A 20714-nucleotide genomic window follows, 5' to 3' on the forward strand; every position below is an offset into this window, starting at 1 on the left:
TATATTATAGGCATAATACATAAATATATTCTTTAACTTGGCCTCAACTTTCATCTACGCTCTCCAACTTTGAATATGCACAAGTAGACACTTAAACTTCTATAAAATTGAACAAGTAGACATATGCGCTATGTGGCATAAGACACATAAGACGCCACGTAGGATGCAAATTGTCCATGTAGGATGCCACACAGGACGTGCGTATCTATTTGTTCAATTTTCTACAAATTTAAGTGTCTACTTGTACATATTCAAAGTTGGAGAACATAGATGTAAGTTGAAGTCAAATTAAAGAGCATATTTGTCTATTATGCCTATATTATATATTCATCAGTTGTTGTGGTTGTGTAGACAATTATTCAGGTTAATTCATCATACAAAATTTGAAAGGTTGTCGTAATTCCAAACAAGTTGTGATTGACTATGTAAATTCTACATATTCATTTGCTTGAATTGAATCATTTTTTTTCCAAAAAATAAAAATAAAAATAAAAATCCATCTTTGGAAAAGGGGAAAAATATTCAAAAGGAAAGAATAAAAAAAAACTGTGTTTTCCTGTATAAAAACATATCCTTTTGATCTATAACTCACTGATCTTTCCACTTTAGCATAAGAAAGAAAAGAAAAAGTAAGAAAAAGCATTGTTCTCTAATTGCTTTTTTTCCCTTATCACTTCACACATCCAAAAGAAAAAAAAAATTAAAAAAATAACTTCTCTTGCTGATGATTTTCATGCAATTTTAAATGTTAAAGAAACTGTAGCGAAAGCTCTTTTTTCTTGTTAGTTTCAAAATATGTCAGTGTAAATAATAATATGTGATCCATAAAAATAATAATCATTTTTTTTTGTAATCAACCAAAGATCAATTGTTGGAATAATTGTAAATCCCTAAGAAGGTATGCCTAGAAATTACCCTCTTTGAATTCTTTTTGTGACTTTTGTCTGGCTTTAGTAACATGCCAAACTCTAAATTCTTTCTTGGGATTCCTTCACTCTATATGTATAAAGCCATCATTTTACTTGGCCTATAAAGCTATGATTAGAATCACTACTAATAGTGTAATTATAAGGCCTAACACTATCTAATTAACCTAAGCCTACTAAATCCAACATCATTAACCAAGAATGTGTGAAATCTTTATAATCTTGGCTAATCCAAGATTTAGGGTGTGTTTGGTACAAAGCAAATATTCTCCTGAAAAATAAATGAGTTTTTTTACTCTTTTTAGAGTGGGGAATGAGGTTCAATGTTAGCGGGGGTTGGGATGGCCAAGAAGGGTGGGGATTGGGGGCGTTTGGTGGGTGGAAAGGAGACAATAAACTTAAAATATTACTTATGAAACTTGTTTTTCCTATTTTTATTAGGAAAGTCATTTTATTTACTTTTAATTTACTTATTTTCTTAAAGAAAATATTGACCAACCAAACATAAAAAACGTACCAAACACATCTTTAGGATAATTTTTTTTGGTTTTTGATATTTATTACCCCATTCGTTTTATATTACTTGACCCTTAGTGACCTGACACATCTTTTAAGAAATCTTTAATTAAATGTGTATGATGCTTTGAAAATCCGAATTTGACTAGTACATACTTTATGTAGTCATGACATGGGTAGTATAAAAAAAATGATAAATTTTTCTTGATATATAAAATTGGACAAGTAAATTTAAACATTTATTTTTGATATAGAGATCAAATCAAATGAAAAGGAAGGAGTATTAAGTGTCTTACTATCCTTGTAAGAAATTAATTGTCTAAGCCTACTAAACTACAAACTTATATCTAACATCATTAACCAAGAATGTGTGAAATCTTGAATTTTGGCAAATCCAAAACTTAGGATCATGTTTTGTTGTTTTTTGAGATTTATTAGTAGTGTCTTACTATCCTTAGAAGTTACAAGAAATGAATAGCTTTTTTATTACTATGATTGTTTGGTATTGAAAGTAGCAACCCCTTGTGTGAATCAAAGACAAATTGATGCTTGTTGATGACCCAATGACACAAATATTTTCATAAGAGTATTGTTTTGGTCCTTTGCCCAAGAAAGTCACTCATTTGATTTGAGATCACCAGGGCTTAAAAAAGCTGTGTGTGCATCTGTTTGTGCCACATGCAAAGGCACACACACCACTGAGTTTAAAGATTTGGAAAGAGTATATGTATGTAAATGTGCATTTAGCATAGGCAAAGGGGCCATCCTTTTGAATGGTAGTATTATGTACACATGAGTGTGTTTTGTATGGAGGAAAAAATATATATTTTAAATTCCCATGTCTGATCACTCAAAATATGAGAATACTTTATCTAAATTATATATAAATGCTCTTACGATAATATTTTAGTACCAAAAATCGATTTAATCCTATTTGAACATCTAAAGAAATTGGTTATTGCAAAAGAGGTTTGAATCAAACATATGAGGGGCTATGATTTTTTCCACTCATTTGATGTTCAATTCTCGTATCACAAAAATAAGAAATTATATTGAATATGTTCTTATTATTAATGCTCCATATTCATATTGAAAGTCATGATTAATTTAAATTCGCATATTATATAAGACCAATTTAAAGGGAAGCCCTCTCTAAAAGATGAAATCATTTGGACTAGGATTCAAAATGGTATATTATTTGTGTTTAAGATTCTTTCCCACTGATTTAAATCTATGTGTATGTGGAGTTGAAATGAACTATATATTATTGTCCTCTTTTGTGTATGTTTCTTTGAAATGAGGAGTGCACCCTTTTTCTCCTTTACATTTTACCTCATTTACCATATTCTTGATATGAGCCAAAAAATTAATATGAAGGATTTGTTTTCTTTCTAGTGGATTCAATATATAATTTTTAGGGAAAATTACCTTTTTACACAACTTCCCCTAATATATTTACTTTTACTCCCATATACACCAAAAAATTTCCAAATTCCCTCCTTTTCCTTTCTCTCTCTAAAATCACTGATACATCCGCCCTATCCCTCTTTTCTTGCCCTAATTTGCTCCTTCAAGTGTTAATCAGGTTCCAAATAAGGTAATGTATCAATCTTTCCTTATATGAAACTTTAATTCATCCTCATTCAATATGATTTCTCCTAAAATTTGTATATTTTGATTTCTTCTGAAAATCTTTTGATAAATCTTCTAATTTTTTATCATTTGCTTTCTTCTGTAAATCTATCTATTTGTGTTTCTCATACTTTAGCTTATACATATGGATTCCGTTCATGGTCTCAAACAGTCCACTAAAAATCAACGAATTCTTGTTTCTCCCGGGTCTGATTCGTCTTGGGAAGGTTACGACGAAGTTAGATCAAAACATCGTAACGATCCGGCAGTGATGAATAAGCTACGAGAGAATTTGAAGTCAAAAGCTACAGTTAAACATGCACCCAATGAAGTAGTCAAAAAAATTGAAGGGGTTACAACACGCCCTAATCTCCCAAAGGTATGTGTTCAATTAAGTTTTTTTGTTTTAGAATGCATTTTTTGTGAAGGTTTTAATGTTTCTGATACATATCATTATGTATCAGATACATAATATCTTTTTAAAAGGAAATCTTTTGGAGGTTTTTTATTTCCGATACATCATGTTTAGGTGTCTGTTGTTTTAATTTTTAATGATTCTGATACATATACATTTATGTATCAGATACATATTATCTTTTTCAAATGTATTTTTTATGGAGATTTTATATTTCTGATACATCATTATTAATTTTTAGTTTCTGTTGTTTTAATTTTTAATGACTCTGATACATATATATTTATGTATCAGATACATAATGTATTTTTCAAATGTAAATATTTGAGATTTACTATTTCTGATACATCATGTTTTAGTCTCAGTTTATGTTATTTCAAGTTTAATGAATCTGATACATCTACATTTATGTATCAGATACATAATGTATGTTTCATATGAAATTTTTTGAGAATTACTAATTCTGATTCATCATCTTTAAGCCTCAGTATTTGTTATTTCAAGTTTTAATGATTCTGATACATATATATTTATGTATCAGATACATAATGTATTTTTCAAATGCAATTTTTTTTGGGATTTACTATTTCTGATATACCATGTGTAAGTGTCATTTTTTGATGTTTCAAATTTTAATGATTCTGATACATATACATGTATGTATCAGAATATAATATATAATTGTTTCTGATACATCTTCTGTATGTATCAGAATCTCATCTTATGCATCAGATATCTTAATGCATATGATACATCGTATCCATGTATAGAGTTCAAGTTGTATTTAACTATTTTTATGTCAATGCAGGGAATGAAATACGTCATCAAGAAGATCCCGTCACACCCATTGAGATTCGGAACGGCATATAGGGCTAATTTTCTTGATGATTTTGAATCATCAATAGGTGAAGAAGGTATAAAGTTATTTAGGCAATCTATATTTGGTCACTACTTAGATATGCCAAACTGCAACTTTCAAGGGCAAATCATCAAATGCCTCTTACTTCTTGAGGTAGACCAAAAAAACAAAGAAGAACTGCACATTCGTCATGTGCAGGGTAATATACTGCGATTTACAATAAATGATTTTGCTATCATTACTGGTTTGCGATGCACCGGTAATATGAATGACTTCAAGTATTCTGATGATCAAGCAAGTAGATTATTGTCTTTATATTTTCCTGGTGCCAAAAATGGGGTCAACAAAGCTCGTTTCGTTGAGCGTTTTCTGGTTGGAGGATGGAAAACAAACGAAGATGCCGTTCAGATGGCCATTCTCTATTTCATCCATACTTTTGTTTTTTCTCAACTAGGTGATGCACCTATATCAGTTGATGATTTCAAGATGGTAGAAGATGGTAGTTATGAGCAATATCCATGGGGGAAATTAGCATATTCAAAATTAATAAAAGGAATGCGTCAGGAGTTTTCAAATGCCAAACAAATGTATCGTCTAGGCGGCATGCCATACGCTCTGAATGTTTGGATATATGAATGTGCATCTCAAGTTCCCTCTGAAATTGCTGTAAGAGTGGGTAATAAAATTCCCAGAATTCTTAACTGGCGTGTTGTCGCCGTGAAGCCAAAATTTGAGACATTCATGTCTACCATCTTCAGTGAGGTACATGCTTTGAATATTATTCGTTTATGCACTGATTCATTATACATAAAATCTAAGATACATTATATATCCATGACCTTGATACAGTATAATTTGATTCATAAAGTGGATGTATCAGCTCATATATTTATGTATCAGGATATAAATGTATCAAGATATAATGTATCTTATACATATACTTTATATAACCTTTCTGATACATATAATGGTATGTATCATAAAGGTATTTACAGCTCATGAAAACTCATTTATCAGTATTTACAACTCATGAAAACTCTATCTTATGTATCAAATTATAATGTATCTAGAATTACATCTCATGATACATCTGCATGTATGTATCAGATAATGTTGTTTTTCTATCAATTTAGCATGTATGAAGGAGTAATATTTCTGATACATCATGTCTATGTATCAGAATTAACATGTATCAATTATTCAATTTTTTTGCAGTATCCATGCTCCAACATTGTCCAACCTCAACATGAAATGGAATCTATTGTCGTTCATGACAGCCAACAGAAACCTGAAGATTCAACATCGGCTGCCAAGGTCAATTTCAGAAAACCTCATGAAGTCACTGGATTTGAGGACTTCTCAACAACACCACCCACTGAATTTTTAAAGAGATCCAGGGATGTCGCTGAGACATCTTCTCCACCTCCTTCCAAGAGAATGAAGACTTCCCCTGCTAAAAAGCCAATTCAAGTAGAAACAGCCAACATGCACAAGGATTTCATACCACCAAATGAATCAGAAAATCTTGTTTCTCCTGACAATGAACCGGGGGCAAAGTCACCAAAGGAATCAGAAAAGCCTGTTTCTCCTGACAATGTACCAGGGGCGAAGTCAGCTTTAGGAGGTGAATCTTCCGGTCATTCGGATCGAATTATTCATATGCAATTCAAAGCATTGAAGAAGTCCATAAAGAAGTCTCTAAAGAGATACGTAAGTTATTACTTTAAGATGTATCACGTACAATATACTTTTAATTAGGTGATACATTCTGATTTTTCATATACATGTATCAAGGTTGACCGGAAGTTCAAGCGTTTGGAGAACAAAATGGATTCAAATCACATTGATCTTTTGAAAGCCATCGACAGTATGGCGAACCGAATGACTGACACATCATCTCAAGTTAAAAAAGATGATTTTGATCAATCATTCCATGTGGTTGAACAACAAGAAGCACCTACTGGATTGGAGGTGCACAATTTTGCAAATAAATCTGACCCACCCCAAAAAAATGACAAATCTAATGTCCAGGAAGATATTAAGGTACATACATCATGTAATATTTGATATTTATGCTTTTAAACTTCTGAATAATTTTCATTGTCATGTATCAATTGTAAATGTTATTATGTTTTCAGGGACCTGAACCATCCACCATGATAAATCAGGTGGACAACATATCGGAACAAAGCATTTTAGCAGATGTTCCTGAATTATTTGATCAGCAAGTTTATTCTGATACATTAAAGGTAATGTATCAGAAACAAATTGATGAATAATTTGATTCTGTATATATATTTTGTATAAGCTCTACCTCTTTAAATATATATATATCTAGACATTTAGTACATATATATCATAAGTAAATGTTATTATGTTTCCAGGAAGATGAACCATCCGTCAAGGATGTATCAGCACACCAAATGGAACCACAAAGAGCAGATACTGATCAGCTTATTGCTGATTCTGATACATTACAGGTAATGTATCAGATTCTTTATTGAGATAAAATCAACATTATTAATTTTTTTAATGACGTTATACATTACGTGTAGAACACTGTAAAGAAAGATGGAAGAGTAGCTGATGATAAATCTGCCAAAGTAGAAGAGCAAGTCGAGGAGATTGAAAAAGAAAAAATCAAACCAAGCACATCAGAATCCAATACTTCAGCACCATTTTCGTCAGAAACTCTGGATGTGATAGATGCTCTAATATACGGACTTCCATTACCAGCCATGCCATTGACAGCTGTTAGTCATGAGCAAGTTCAGGATGAATGTCTATTACGCGATAGCCAGCTACCAACCACTCTTCCATCAAAAGCTAATGTATTGTCTGACGATGCGAAGACACCATCTCGAAGAAGCAGGATTCCTTCGAAGATCTTACAGTCGCCGTATCTTTCAAACTTTGGGTCGAGTGAAAAGGGAAAGGAAAATTTGTCAGATGTTACGCATCAGACACACCCTTTTGAAGGTTTTGGTATATGCTATCAACCCCCTTCCGAGCTTGTCACAGAATTCTCTGAATAGATAGATAAAGGACTTCTAAAATCACATGGCAACAAGTAAGTATGACATATTCAACTTATACCCATACAAGTCGTGTATTATATTTGTTATGTTATTAAACTACAAGTTTCCATTCAGGAATTCGAAGGAGGATCATTACAGATCTAAGTGCTCTTCATTCGGCTTTGAAAGAATGGACTTTGTTGTGGCATTTCCTAAAGATAAGAACTGGTTCTACCTAATGTCACAGCCGGACAGATGCTGGAACGATGAGGTAAAAATTTCATCATAAATAATATGATACAACTCATACTAACTACCTGATACATACATATTAATGTATCTGATACATAGATAGATAAATGTATCTGATACATACATAATCTGATATGTGATGCTAGTTGTTATATAACTAATACTTTCTTAAAATGTGCAGCACATCGATGTAATATTTTACTACCTTCGGAAGAAATCGAAGATGCAGTTGAGCAATCATTATCGATACACAACGACAAATTGCATTTTCAAAAATTACATCGAATATGCACACACACGCTACTATCACCTTCCACCTAACATTTCTACACAAGAAGATATAGCAAGGTCCACTGTTACAGCTCATCAAGAGAGATCCGTGAAGAACATAATAAGAGGTTTCTCAATACCAGCCGGTTTGCCCTGGCATTTGGTAGATGAGGTATACATTCCAGTAAACTGCGACATGGATTTTCATTGGGTTCTTGCGGTAGTTGTGTTGAAAGAGAGGTTGATACGTGTGTATGATTCATCGCCTAGACGAAGAAGTAGCAACCCTTTCCAAGAGATCCAAAAGATAGCAGCAATGCTACCAACATACCTGCAAGACAGTGGTTTCTTTGACAACAACGAACGTACTGATTGGTCGTCTCTTGATTCATACAAGGACAAATCAACCGGTAATATGCTTGAACCACATCACCCATTAGCAGTTGAGTATGTTGAAGGAATTGCGCAACAGGGAAGTGGCAGCTTGTGAGTTTTAACATCGGCTATGTATACCTAAATCATTCATATGTCAATTTTACTTTTTTTAAATTCCTGTATTCCTTTATTTGCAGGGATTGTGGAGTTTTCCTGGCCATGTTTGCTGAATATCTTAGTGATGGAATTTCTATTCCAAGTACCGGACTAAACGCTGAATTCTTCCGTTCAAGATATGCCGCACTCTTATGGAGATATGGTTGTCAGAAGGCCATGGATGGTTATGTTAGCGATAACGACGATCCAAAAAAACCAAGGAGAGACATATCTCCAAACCAAGGAGAACTGATTGATGTTCAATAATTTTTTTTTGATAGTACACATTTTAGGTGATTCTGATTCTTCCAATGTATCTGATACATAAACTGTAATGTATCAGATTTAGTATATTTTAATATTTCCATACCTCAGATTTACTATGTTTTTCTCTGGTATCAAAATGGAATATAAATTCAAAGTTTATGTTTTATACTCTACTGTATCAAACTTGTATCGAGTATAATATTCATAAGTGTCACATTTTGTGAATTCTGATACATGAATCAAGTTTTTTTTATTATGATACATCATGCACATGTATCAGATTCTCATTTCTCAATATTTAATGATTCTGATACATTAATTTTTTTGCATAAGAATTCTGTCTCAAGATTTAAAGTATATGATACATCTTGCTTATGTATCAGATTTGCATTTATCAAGATTTACTGCATATGATAATCTACAACCTATATCAAATAGGATCTTATGTATCACCAACAACTTTTGTGTAATTATGGTTGTCGAAAAGACAAGAATGTTTATGTTTGGGAAAATAACGATCCAAAAAATAAACCATGTGAGATTTGTCATTAATCCAAGTCATGGCGAACCGATGGAAGTCCTGTATTTTATTTTAAAAAAATTGTAGCAATAAAATGTTATAATCTTGATACATAAATAAATTGTCACTAAAAGATTTTTATATTTATGTCACGTGTCAAATTCAAATATAAAATATAATAATAGATGTTATTTTATGATTCAATTAGAATGTACACCGAGATACCACAAACATCATATCTATTTAGGAATGAAATTACAAGTCTTTCTGTTGTGGCCTTCGTGGCCACAACGTCCACAAGAATTTGTGCTACTTGTTATTTTCTCATTAGCAAACTTTTTTCTCCCTTTCTTTGGTCTTCCTGGCATCCTTTTGTATATTGGCGGCAAGACAATTTCTTCCAAAATTTCCTTCGGAGCAGTCCAGTCTTTCTTATCTGGCATTGGAACCATTGGTAATTCATAAGTATTTGCCAACGCCTCTGGTTTGTAGTAATCAGAACAATATGGGTGCAGGTCAGTAATGTTCTTGCTCTTCAACACTGCAATTGCATGTGGACATGGTATCTCGTCTAGTTGAAATCTACCACAAGTGCATGTTTTTCTCTCTAGACACACAATGTATCTTATACCTAATTCGTAAACAGAATAAAGATACTCTGATGAAGCAACAACCTGCAGGAATTATATTTCAAATTTATGTATCAGTATTGCTTCCTCACATACACAACTATGTATCAGAACTGATGTTAAAGGGTAATAATTATCACAGGATATACATATCAGGTGAATCAACAATCAGCAAGAAATAAATTTCACATATATGTATCAGAAAGTACGTATCAATTACAGAAATGATGTATCAGAACTGATGTATCAGTATGTATTTTAAACATGTTATGTTTATATGTGTCAGTACTTATGTATCAACTACACATTTTGATGTATCTGAATTGATATATCAGTGTATAATGAACACAGGCTTTACTTGAATGACGAAGCAACAAACTGATATAAATAAACTTCACATATATCTAATAGTACTTATGTATCATCTACACTAATAATGTATCTACACTGATGTATCAGTATATATTTAGAACAATTTATGCATAACTGATTAATCATCAGCCTGAAGGAAAATAATCTTTACATATATGTATCAGAACTTATGTATCAAATATAGAACTTATGTATCATAATTGAAGTTTCATTATTTAATTAGCACATGTTATACATAACTGATGAATCATCAGCCACCAAGAAATAAATAACACATATATGTATCATAAAGTATGATTCAATTACAGAAATGATGTATTAGAACGGATGTATCAATATATATGTATCAGAAAGTATGTATCAGAAAGTATCTATCATGTATCTACACTGATGTATCAGTATATATGCGTCAGAAAGTATGTATCGTGTACCTTCATTCTCGAACACTTGATCGTGTTTGAAACTAGGATATCTTCGAATTTTCTACCCAAAGTATGTTTTGTATAAGATGCTATTTCTCTATTTTTGCAGTTCCAAGAACCAAATAACATTCTCGTTTGCTCCAAAAAGTCAATTATAGGCAGCTCTCGTGCTTCAACAAGACATCCATTGATACATTCTGCGATGTTAGAAGTCATCATTCTACCCCTGTTGACAGTGGCATGAACCCTTGACCACTTTTCGTATCCTGCATTTTTTAAATATTGTGCCACCCGTTGATCGATTCTTTCAACTTTGGCCATTAATTTATCGACTTCATCTTTTCGGTATGCCTTGGCCATTGAATAGAAGATGTCACTTAGTACAGCTTTGCTCCTTCTGTATTTAGTACACACATTTTTCCATATATGCCATATGCATGCAAAATGAGGAACATTGGGAAATACCATGCTTACACTCTTGATTATGCTTTCGTTCCTATCTGATACAACACACATATTGTCCCTCTCTCCAAATGCATTCTTGAAATTCTGAAAAAACCACGTCCATGATGAATCATTTTCCGTATCAACAATACCATACGCCAACGGCAATATGCAACCTAATAAATCAATAATAGCGATACAATAGTTATTAGAATTCATCAGAATCACAACAAACGTGAAAAATGAGATGACACACTATTATTCAATAAGACACAGTATAAGAAAGTAATACCTGCCCCATCAAGTGTGCTAGCTGATACAAACGTCCCTTTATAAGGTCCATCAAGATGTGCACCGTCAACAACAACTACTGGTCGACAAAACTGAAACCCCCTCATCAAGGGCCTTAACGCTATGAACAAATACATGAATTCATCAGTTGATGACTTGTGCATACTTATGTACGAATTTGGATATACGGTTTTTAGAATATGTATATATACAGGCAGCTGTCTATATCCATCAGCAGGTTTTCCCCTTAACATCTGCAAAGCATGCTCTTTTGAACGCCATGCCTGTTGATAGGTAATATCAATTCCATACGCTGATTTAATATCCTCTCGTATATCATTAGGGGTGACAATTCTCTTATGATTAACCAATTTAGGGGCTGTGAATGCACTAACAAAAGCCTTTGTAGCATGAACTTTGTTGAAAATCCTATCTCTCAGTGCACATGAATGTTCACTATTGAAATATCTAACTTTGAATATATCCGTTTTTTTCCAACATGAAGCTTTCATTCTCCAACAACATCCTTCTGAAAGGCATACTATCACATAACTGCATTTGTATTAAAAAAATAACATGTATCATATCAATATTTTTTCATTTATAATATGAACAAATACAGTGACATACTGATAGGAAGTGTGTCAACCCATGTACTTGATACATGCTTCTTTGTATGTATTGTTAAAAAAACATCTGATACATAGAGTATTATGAACCTGATACATACTGACAGCATTATTATCATTTTTTAACTGAGTTACAGGAATGTAGTTTTGATGTATCATGACATGAAAAATTATTTTATTTTAAGAATGTATCAGATACATACAGTAATATGTATCTGATACATACTGTTGGATACTATCCAACATCAAAATTTCCAAATGCAGAAATGGAGTTTTGATGTATCATGACATGAAAAATTATTTTACTTTAAGAATGTATCAGATACACACAGTAATATGTATCTGATACATACTGTTGGATACTATCCAACATCAAAATTTCCAGATGCAGAAATGGAGTTTTGATGTATCATGACATGAAAAATTATTTTACTTTAAGAATGTATCAGATACACACAGTAATATGTATCTGATACATACTGTTGGATACTATCCAACATCAAAATTTCCAGATGCAGAAATGTAGTTTTGATGTATCATGACATGAAAAATTATTTTACTTTAAGAATGTATCAGATACACACAGTAATATGTATCTGATACATACTGTTGGATACTATCCAACATCAAAATTTCCAGATGCAGAAATGTAGTTTTGATGTATCATGACATGAAAAATTATTTTACTTTAAGAATGTATCAGATACACACAGTAATATGTATCTGATACATACTGTTGGATACTATCCAACATCAAAATTTCCAGATGCAGAAATGTAGTTTTGATGTATCATGACATGAAAAATCATTTTACTTTAAGAATGTATCAGATACACACAGTAATATGTATCTGATACATAATGTTGGATACTAAACAACATCAAAATTTTCAAATGCAGAATATGCGCATACCTTTTACTGTCGGATCTTTTAACCTTGAAATTAAATTCATTATTGATTTTGTATTTGGCCATTACATCAACTAGAGTTGCTTTATCCTTATAGAATTGATTCTCCTTCACTTCCGCACCATTTGTATCATCTATGTAGTTCGTCAACTCCGATTCTGCTATATAACAACTTGCAACTTTACCAGATTCTTCTAAACCAAAATTATGGAACTCATTCGCATTTGATTCGGCACAAACGATTGCTCCAGATGTACTGTCGAATGATTTTATCTCACATCTTTTTATATCAAAGCTTGATATGCAAAGGGGATAATTCACGAAACCAGGCTCTTTCTTCTTCAACTCTACGTAAAGATTAACACCCATATCATTACGAATATATATTGGCGACGAGTTACCTTCAACTATGTATCGGATTTCAATTTCTTTCTCTGATTCATCCACACTCAATTCAGCAGCGATTGCTGCTTTTAAATTTGAGTAAGATACATTGTCACCGACAACGATTCCATCACTTTTGTATTTTTCATAAGTAATATCGGATTGCCAAACTCCAGAATGTCTCAGTAGTATCGGGATATTCATATCGATTAATTGATGAAACGCGAAGTTTGCTTTGAATTGATGCTCTGTTGTTTTTCTTGTACTCGATGCTCTGACTTTTGACTTCAAAATTCATCTACATAACTGTCGCCTTCTTTAATAGATCAGTAATTGATATAAAGAGCCAATCTTTTATCCATAAATAGCTGATGTGCATTAACTATTATATAGCTAAAGTTATGTATCAGATACATAACCTATGTATCAGCAAAAGTTGAAAAATAAATGAAATCAACTTCGGTATGAATTGATGCTCTGTTTTTTCCATTCGAGACGACGCTGTGTTTTTTGGCTTGAATCTTCATGGACATAACAATTGTTTTTTTTAACAATTGATGTATCATATACATAACTGATCTATCAGATACATAACCCAAACTGGAAAAAAAATGGAAACGAAATTGGTTTGTTTTTATGCTCTTTTTTTTTTGGCTTAAATCTTCAACTGCACAACCGTTCTTTTTTGGGCCAAATTAATCCCATTAATTAGATCACTAATTGATTTGATACCAATCATCCCTTATATTAAGATAATATCCATAAATAGATGATCTTCATTAATTACTGATTGGATAATTGATGTATCAGATACAAATCTAATGTATCAGAAAAGTTGAAAAAAAGGGGATATCGGGTAATTTTGATACAATGTGGGATGTATAGTAATTAAACTTTTCCATTATGGGATTTAGGTAAAGTTTACTAATTTTTAATGAACAAAATGAATATGTTTGCCACTAAAGGAGAGTACTCCTTTGTAATGCCCAATTTAATCGTGGTGGAGTGGTAAGTACTTTTTCATTATTAACTACAAGTTTTGGGTTTGAGTTCACCTGAGTACAAAATCGCCTTTATTAGGAAGCATTTTACCCTAATATGAAATTTTACTACATAAATTTAAATTTAGTCAGACCCTAATATAAATATCGAACTCCAAATGAAAAACAAAAAAAAGCCTCAAACTTACCTCTACTTTAATTAATTTCTTAAATTACTCTCTAATTATACCTTTAATTGGAGCTCCATTAGTATGAGGCGATTTACTAAAGGCAAAATATCAATGACCGCAAAGTATAATTGAAGGTACAATTTAAATTATGACGTGTAGTAAAGGAATATTCTTTTTACCCTTTTCTCCTTTTCTAATAAACTTTATCTTATATTTCTCTCGTTGCATTAAAATTAGGGATAACAATAGATAGCATTCGGTCATTTTAATTATCAAAAAAATGATCATTCAGTGTATATTCGTTATATATTCATGTGTACTCAGTGTATATTTTATGTATAGAATGTATTACAATGTATATTAAGTGTATAGGTTATGTATAAGTAATCTATATTATATAGTCAATGTATATTTTTTATGACTTTTGCAAGCTATATTGTATAATTACTATATATTTTCTAAGATTTTTGACTATTTTTTAAATATAAATAAAACATGATTATATTTATTGTAAACTAATTAATTATTGTATATATTTGAAATTTTCCAAAAAAATTATACTGATTACAATCCCTTATTTCATCAATTATTAGTTCAATAATATTTCACTCTCCCCTCTTCTCTATTTTTCCATTTCCTACATCCATCCCTATTAAAATCATATTTCTCTTCCTAAAAACCACTTTATATTTTGTGTAATAAAGAGATATAGCTATATGTAAGGACTAGAAATTATAATTAATAGATGGTCCATTATATAATTAGTACTTATATAGTGTAAAGAGTAATAATGAGGAACAATAATTATGCAATGGGAAAATTATGAAGCCACCATTATCTCACATTATTGACCTTGGCGAAATTCGTGGAAATTATGTGCACGCGTGCGTTTTTTTTTTCTTTTTTCGATTGATGTTGATATACGACAACTTTGATTAATTATATAAAATAATTATAATATATTCAGTGTAATCACACAAGGTAAAATCGTGAGAAGAAAGAATATATGCAAAACTTATTCCTATCTTAAAGGTAGAGATGTTTTTGTTAGACCCTTAATTCAAGAGAATAAATAGTATAACGGAAGTGAAAAAGCCATGAATAAATACTATAGTACGATATTATAATACGATAATTAAAATACAAAAAAACAATATATTGTACGTATGATGATGCAAATGGTAAGTGACTTTATAACATTACGGTCATATATAAATTGATAATACAACACTAAGGGCATATATAGATTGATAATATAATAAGAGATAATATTATTTTTTTTAATTTGTAAATAATATGTGTGTATACATCAAATTTTATCATAATTGCTTCATTATTATTATTTAATCGTGATAAGTTAATACTATTCAATGTAAACACCAGATATAAGTAATTCGTTTCCATCAATAATCCCCTATGATTCATTATACTAATAATTTGTGCTTATTCCTGTTTTCTTTCTTGATTTAGATAATGCATTAATTAGTGGCAGTGAAGAAAATACAAAGCTGAGATTTGGAAATTTAGTTTATTATATCAAACTTATAATATTACTTAAGAGTATATATATACTCTTAATGAAAATATGTCAAATAGTTTGAAGAAATTCTGATTTAGCAGCAATATAATTTTTTATGCTATAAAGGAGCTAATTCTTATAATGTGTAAGAGTTCAATTTAAGGCATTGTTGATCTAAAAATATATTTACGCGGTCAGATTATTTAAAATTAATTATAATAATTTTATTTAATAAATATTAATTGATAATATAAAATAAACGATACACGGCATTAAATTACACTTGATGGGAAAAAAATGTAATATCAATAACCTTATTTTTTACAATTGTGTAAGCTCTTTTTATAATTAAGGGTAGGAGTCTTATTTGCAAATAGGCAAAATTAATTCAACTTGGGCAAAAAAAAAGAAGAAGAAGAAACAGTAATAAAGTAACTAAAGCAACACAATGAGTTGGATTTGAAATTATGTAAAGTTATAAACATGTCATCATTATTCTCCAATAATTATTTAAGGATATGTTTACCTAAATCCAATTTTTGGAGATTATTCATAATTGTTGTAATGCATGGTGAACAAAAATCATTATTTGTCAGGTCTCTTTTAGTATCATTATATAGTGAAAATGCGGGGCTAATAGCATAAGCGAATTCAGAATTTGGAGTTTATAAATTTAAAATTTTATTCTTTTTAAGTTATTGAATTTAAAATTAATTAATAATATACAACAACAACAACCCAGTGAAATCCCACATCGTGTGGTCTGGGGAGGATAGAGTGTACGCAGACCTGACTCCTACCAATGTAGGACGGCTGTTTCCGAAAGACCCTCGGCTCAATAAAAGCATAGAAAAAGGTCAGACAAGAATATTAGAGTAAATAAGTAGATAAGTAGATGATAATTAAATAAATTTCTTCACCAATACAATATTTAAATAAAAGTTATTTAATTCAAGCGAATTCGTAACTTACTTTCTAACTCCATCCCTGATTAATAGTTAGACAGTATGTTTCATTGTTTTATCAACAAAATGGGTTCTTAGATCTTGTCATTATAATATAGGACGGTAAAAATATTGGACACTAATTTTTGTTTTAGTTTAAGTTATATATACTAACAATATACTTAGATTTTCCATATTAGCTTAAATTAACGTGCGATAACATATATAGAACACTCTTTAACGAATATATATATAATGTATATAATTTCAAGACTAGTCAATACTCACAATCAAACATTTTACATTTTATCTCAAAATTATTATTCTTATCCCGACGAACCCTAATAGTTGGTAGGGTTATGATAAGGGGACCCACAAAGCAGAGAATGGAATTTTTGTCTGAAAATCATTGATCAGCCACTAAAGTATCATATCCACTTCTGACCAAAGTTATATAATTTGATTTATTCCAACCAAAACCAAACACAGCATAGGAAGACAAATTCAGAGGAGGAATAAATATTTAGGAAAGGAAAAAAAATATTGCAACTTAGAGACAGACAAATATAATAGTTTTGCGATGGTTGCATTTTTTTTTAATATATATTATTCTGATTTATGGATTTGAAAAAAAAATAACTTTATCCACATGCATTCCATGCATAATATAATATAATATAGTATATGTTTTATATTAGAATATACGAATACAAACACATAAATTATTTTACTTTTTATTGTTTTCATGAAAATTAAAATATTAATATTTACACTACAAAAATAAACATATAAATGCATATATGATGGGGCCAACTTCTTTCGTATTATACTACTACTTTTTTTCTTATGTACCTTTGTGGAATCATGTCATCAATCTACCATGCATATTTAATTATAAGAAGTTAAGTGTCACGATCTAACCCATTACCATCAGGCCGTGCAGACACCTACTTTAATATTTAGATAAGAGAATTCTTACAAATATCATGCGGAAGTTTAATAATTATCAAAATAATAGTCTGAGAAGTCAAAAATACACCATAATTAAGGATTAAACACTAAGGTTTATTACAAGAAAAATTCGAACACCTCCAAGGATACTAGTCTAAACAGGTACAAACTTCTAAAGATACAGAGTATAAATAAAAATAAGACACAGCTCCCACCATGAGGAATAAAGAGTAAAATCTGTTAGAGACTCATCTTCATCTTCACCTATGAAACATCACTAAACCCGCAACCAGACTATGCCAAGTGGCATAGCAAGAGTAGTATCAGTACAAACAACATGTACTGATAGGCATCATGAGTCAACTCGATACCCACCGCATAATATAAAGAAATCAACAAGAAGAAGCACGCTCCTAAGGAAATACACCCGGCAACCTTTATGCACAAACTCTTGTCATTCTCATTAACCTCATTAAAGTCGTTTACGCCTAACTTCCATCCCTTCTAGTTAGTTCGCTGCCAACTCTAATACAAATCAAAGCCTAGCCCTTCTATCACATAGAGGAGTTTTCAAACTACGGGCCACTACTAACTCTGTCTAACTTGTCTACTATCTTTAGCTTTCACACTAATACATGATCCTAGGATAATTAACATCTCACTCGAAAGAGAAAAATATTTAGGTTGGCTAAGGATCATGTTTCAATCGCACTGGCCCGCTGTGGCGGGATCTATCCCGCTCTGGCGGCCTCGCCATAGCGGGATTCCTTCCGCCAGAGCAGCTTGTCCGGAGGTAGAAGCTCCAAATTCTCTTCAAATCCCCTCTTTTAACATATGTGCCCACAGAACATCAACAATATCATCTTTTTAAGTCACTAACTTCACTTAACAATGCATCAATTGCTCTCCACTTATTTATCCACGACCTCATGCCTACGATGCGGACAAGTCTAGCAACCATAACATAATCCGAACGGGCATATACATGAACACATTATCAATTTATCATTTCAGAGCAATATATAGTTTCACATTGTAAATCTCATATACAACAGTAAACATGGTAACACTTGGACCTTCTGCCTTTTCATATAATCAAGATCAATTCACAGATGATAGTCAAACAATGGTTCTCTCATGGAACCCATATTCAAACTGCTAATGTATCGGTGTAACACCCGATCCAATAGTTAGTATATGTCAGAATGTGACATCTGATCCACTATATGTATCAAAATGCGACACTCAATCTAATATATGTGTCAAAACGTGACATCCGATCCAATATATGTGTCGGAATGCGACACCTGATCCAATATTGCAATCACAATGCGCAATCACAGTCCACAATGAATAGTTCACATACTTGCATAATCAAGTAATTAGGCTCATTGCATGTAATTGTTCATAATTAGTCATTTTATTAGTTTTATTCTTTCTTTTCCTTCATTAACAATATTTCATCAAGCCTTCTTTATTTAAGGCATCACTTTTGGGTAGAACTAGTTCAAGATTATGTATTTCACAATCTTGGGATTATAGACCCATCACAACAGCATATCAATTATCCAACCACAATAATTAAATGCATGGTAAATATCACAACATTACTCAGTTACAATTAAGGGCCTCTCTATGATATAGACTAAGCCATAACCTACAACCACAGGTAATCAAATAGGTTCATGGCATGAGATCTATTAACACTAAATCATTCACATTTACCCTTTTATTTCATGATTCGCATTACTCAAGTAATTTATAAGGAATAATCAGCATAAACACACAATTATCGATATAATCACATCTCTTTATGTACATCAATAACTCAAAATTCACAGGTCTTAAGATCACCCAACAACTCAGCAATAGTCTACATTTAATCCCGCAAGGGTCATTAGTCTTCTAAATAGTTTTCACCAAGATTGACATTCAAAAATTAGACCTTTATCACTAGTCACATAATAATCATGATCCACAGTATACATTCTCACTCTAAACATCAATTGATAATAATTTAACTACCCAGACTCTGTGCCCGAAGGCCTAGGCATGAAATCTCCCATCAATCTACATTATATTAAGCAATGGGGACGAATTTATAACTACTCAATTGAGAAAACCTATCCTACCTGGACTCCAAGCAATTGTAGAAGGATTATAGCATGATCCTTGACTTTTGAAAGGAGAATCTATGGAGACGGGTCTGAATCCGTGGGTTGTAGACTTTCGTGCATTAAGAATCTCTTCTCCTCTTATCTCCAGGCCTAGAATAGCTTCTTGGGGGTTTCTAGGATAACCATCATCTATTTTGGCACTTAAGGAAAGAATGAGATAATAAAAAGACGTCTCCTTTCTATTATGTCCCGTCAAATCCCGCAGCAGCGGCCCATATCCCGCTCTGATGGCCCAACATGGACAATGATCAGTAAAATGGGCATACCTAGTTACTTCAAATTCCAAATGAGGCAAATTTGGTGGCGTTGAAAAGAAGACTCATAGACCTTTAATTTGATAGGTCATGGAACACCTAATTCATTTAGGCTGAGAGATATGGTCGTTTGAAGTTGACCTTAGTTTGAACTCAAGTCCAAAACTAAATCGAAAAGAAACTTTCAACTCAACTTTGAGATAGGAGCATAGTACGGCCTAAATTCACAACTAATGCACTCGCATACCAAGAAATTGATCTTAGTCTTATGACGAATGAGATTCGTATATTTTTACCGCATATATTTTTATTAACAACAAGCTAGATCGTTACACTAAGTAGGGCTGTTCAAAACCGTCCGTTACCGATAACCCAACCGCAAAATTGGCTTATTGGCTTATTGGTATTGGGTTA

The 20714-nt window shown here is 31.8% G+C and overlaps 1 protein-coding gene and 1 pseudogene across 1 annotated transcript; one reads left to right on the forward strand and one right to left on the reverse strand.

The window, feature by feature from the left end:
- The first annotated feature begins 4312 nt into the window (after window positions 1-4312).
- LOC129883421 (uncharacterized) lies at window positions 4313-8712 on the forward strand (annotated as a pseudogene).
- Window positions 8713-9428: 716 nt separating this feature from the next.
- On the reverse strand, window positions 9429-11874 carry LOC129881522 (uncharacterized). Its single transcript, XM_055955709.1, has 3 exons — window positions 11365-11874; window positions 10638-11248; window positions 9429-9879 (listed from the first exon to the last, which is right to left on the reverse strand). Exons 1-3 carry the CDS (start codon window positions 11615-11617, stop codon window positions 9445-9447), a joined length of 1299 nt encoding a protein of 432 aa, XP_055811684.1. The 5' UTR covers window positions 11618-11874; the 3' UTR covers window positions 9429-9444.
- Between the last annotated feature and the right edge of the window lie 8840 nt (window positions 11875-20714).

The sequence above is a fragment of the Solanum dulcamara genome, chromosome 3 (assembly GCF_947179165.1).
Source record: "Solanum dulcamara chromosome 3, daSolDulc1.2, whole genome shotgun sequence".
NCBI lineage: Eukaryota > Viridiplantae > Streptophyta > Magnoliopsida > Solanales > Solanaceae > Solanum > Solanum dulcamara.

Coding starts and splice junctions, on each gene's coding strand:
- LOC129881522 (XM_055955709.1), bottom strand. CDS start 11,617: ATGTTAAGGGGAAAACCTGCTGATGGATATAGACAGCTGCCTGTATAT. Junction 11,249..11,364: donor TAGCACACTTGATGGGGCAG/GTATTACTTTCT, acceptor TTGATTTATTAG/GTTGCATATTGCCGTTGGCG. Junction 9,880..10,637: donor TCAAGTGTTCGAGAATGAAG/GTACACGATACA, acceptor TAATTCCTGCAG/GTTGTTGCTTCATCAGAGTA.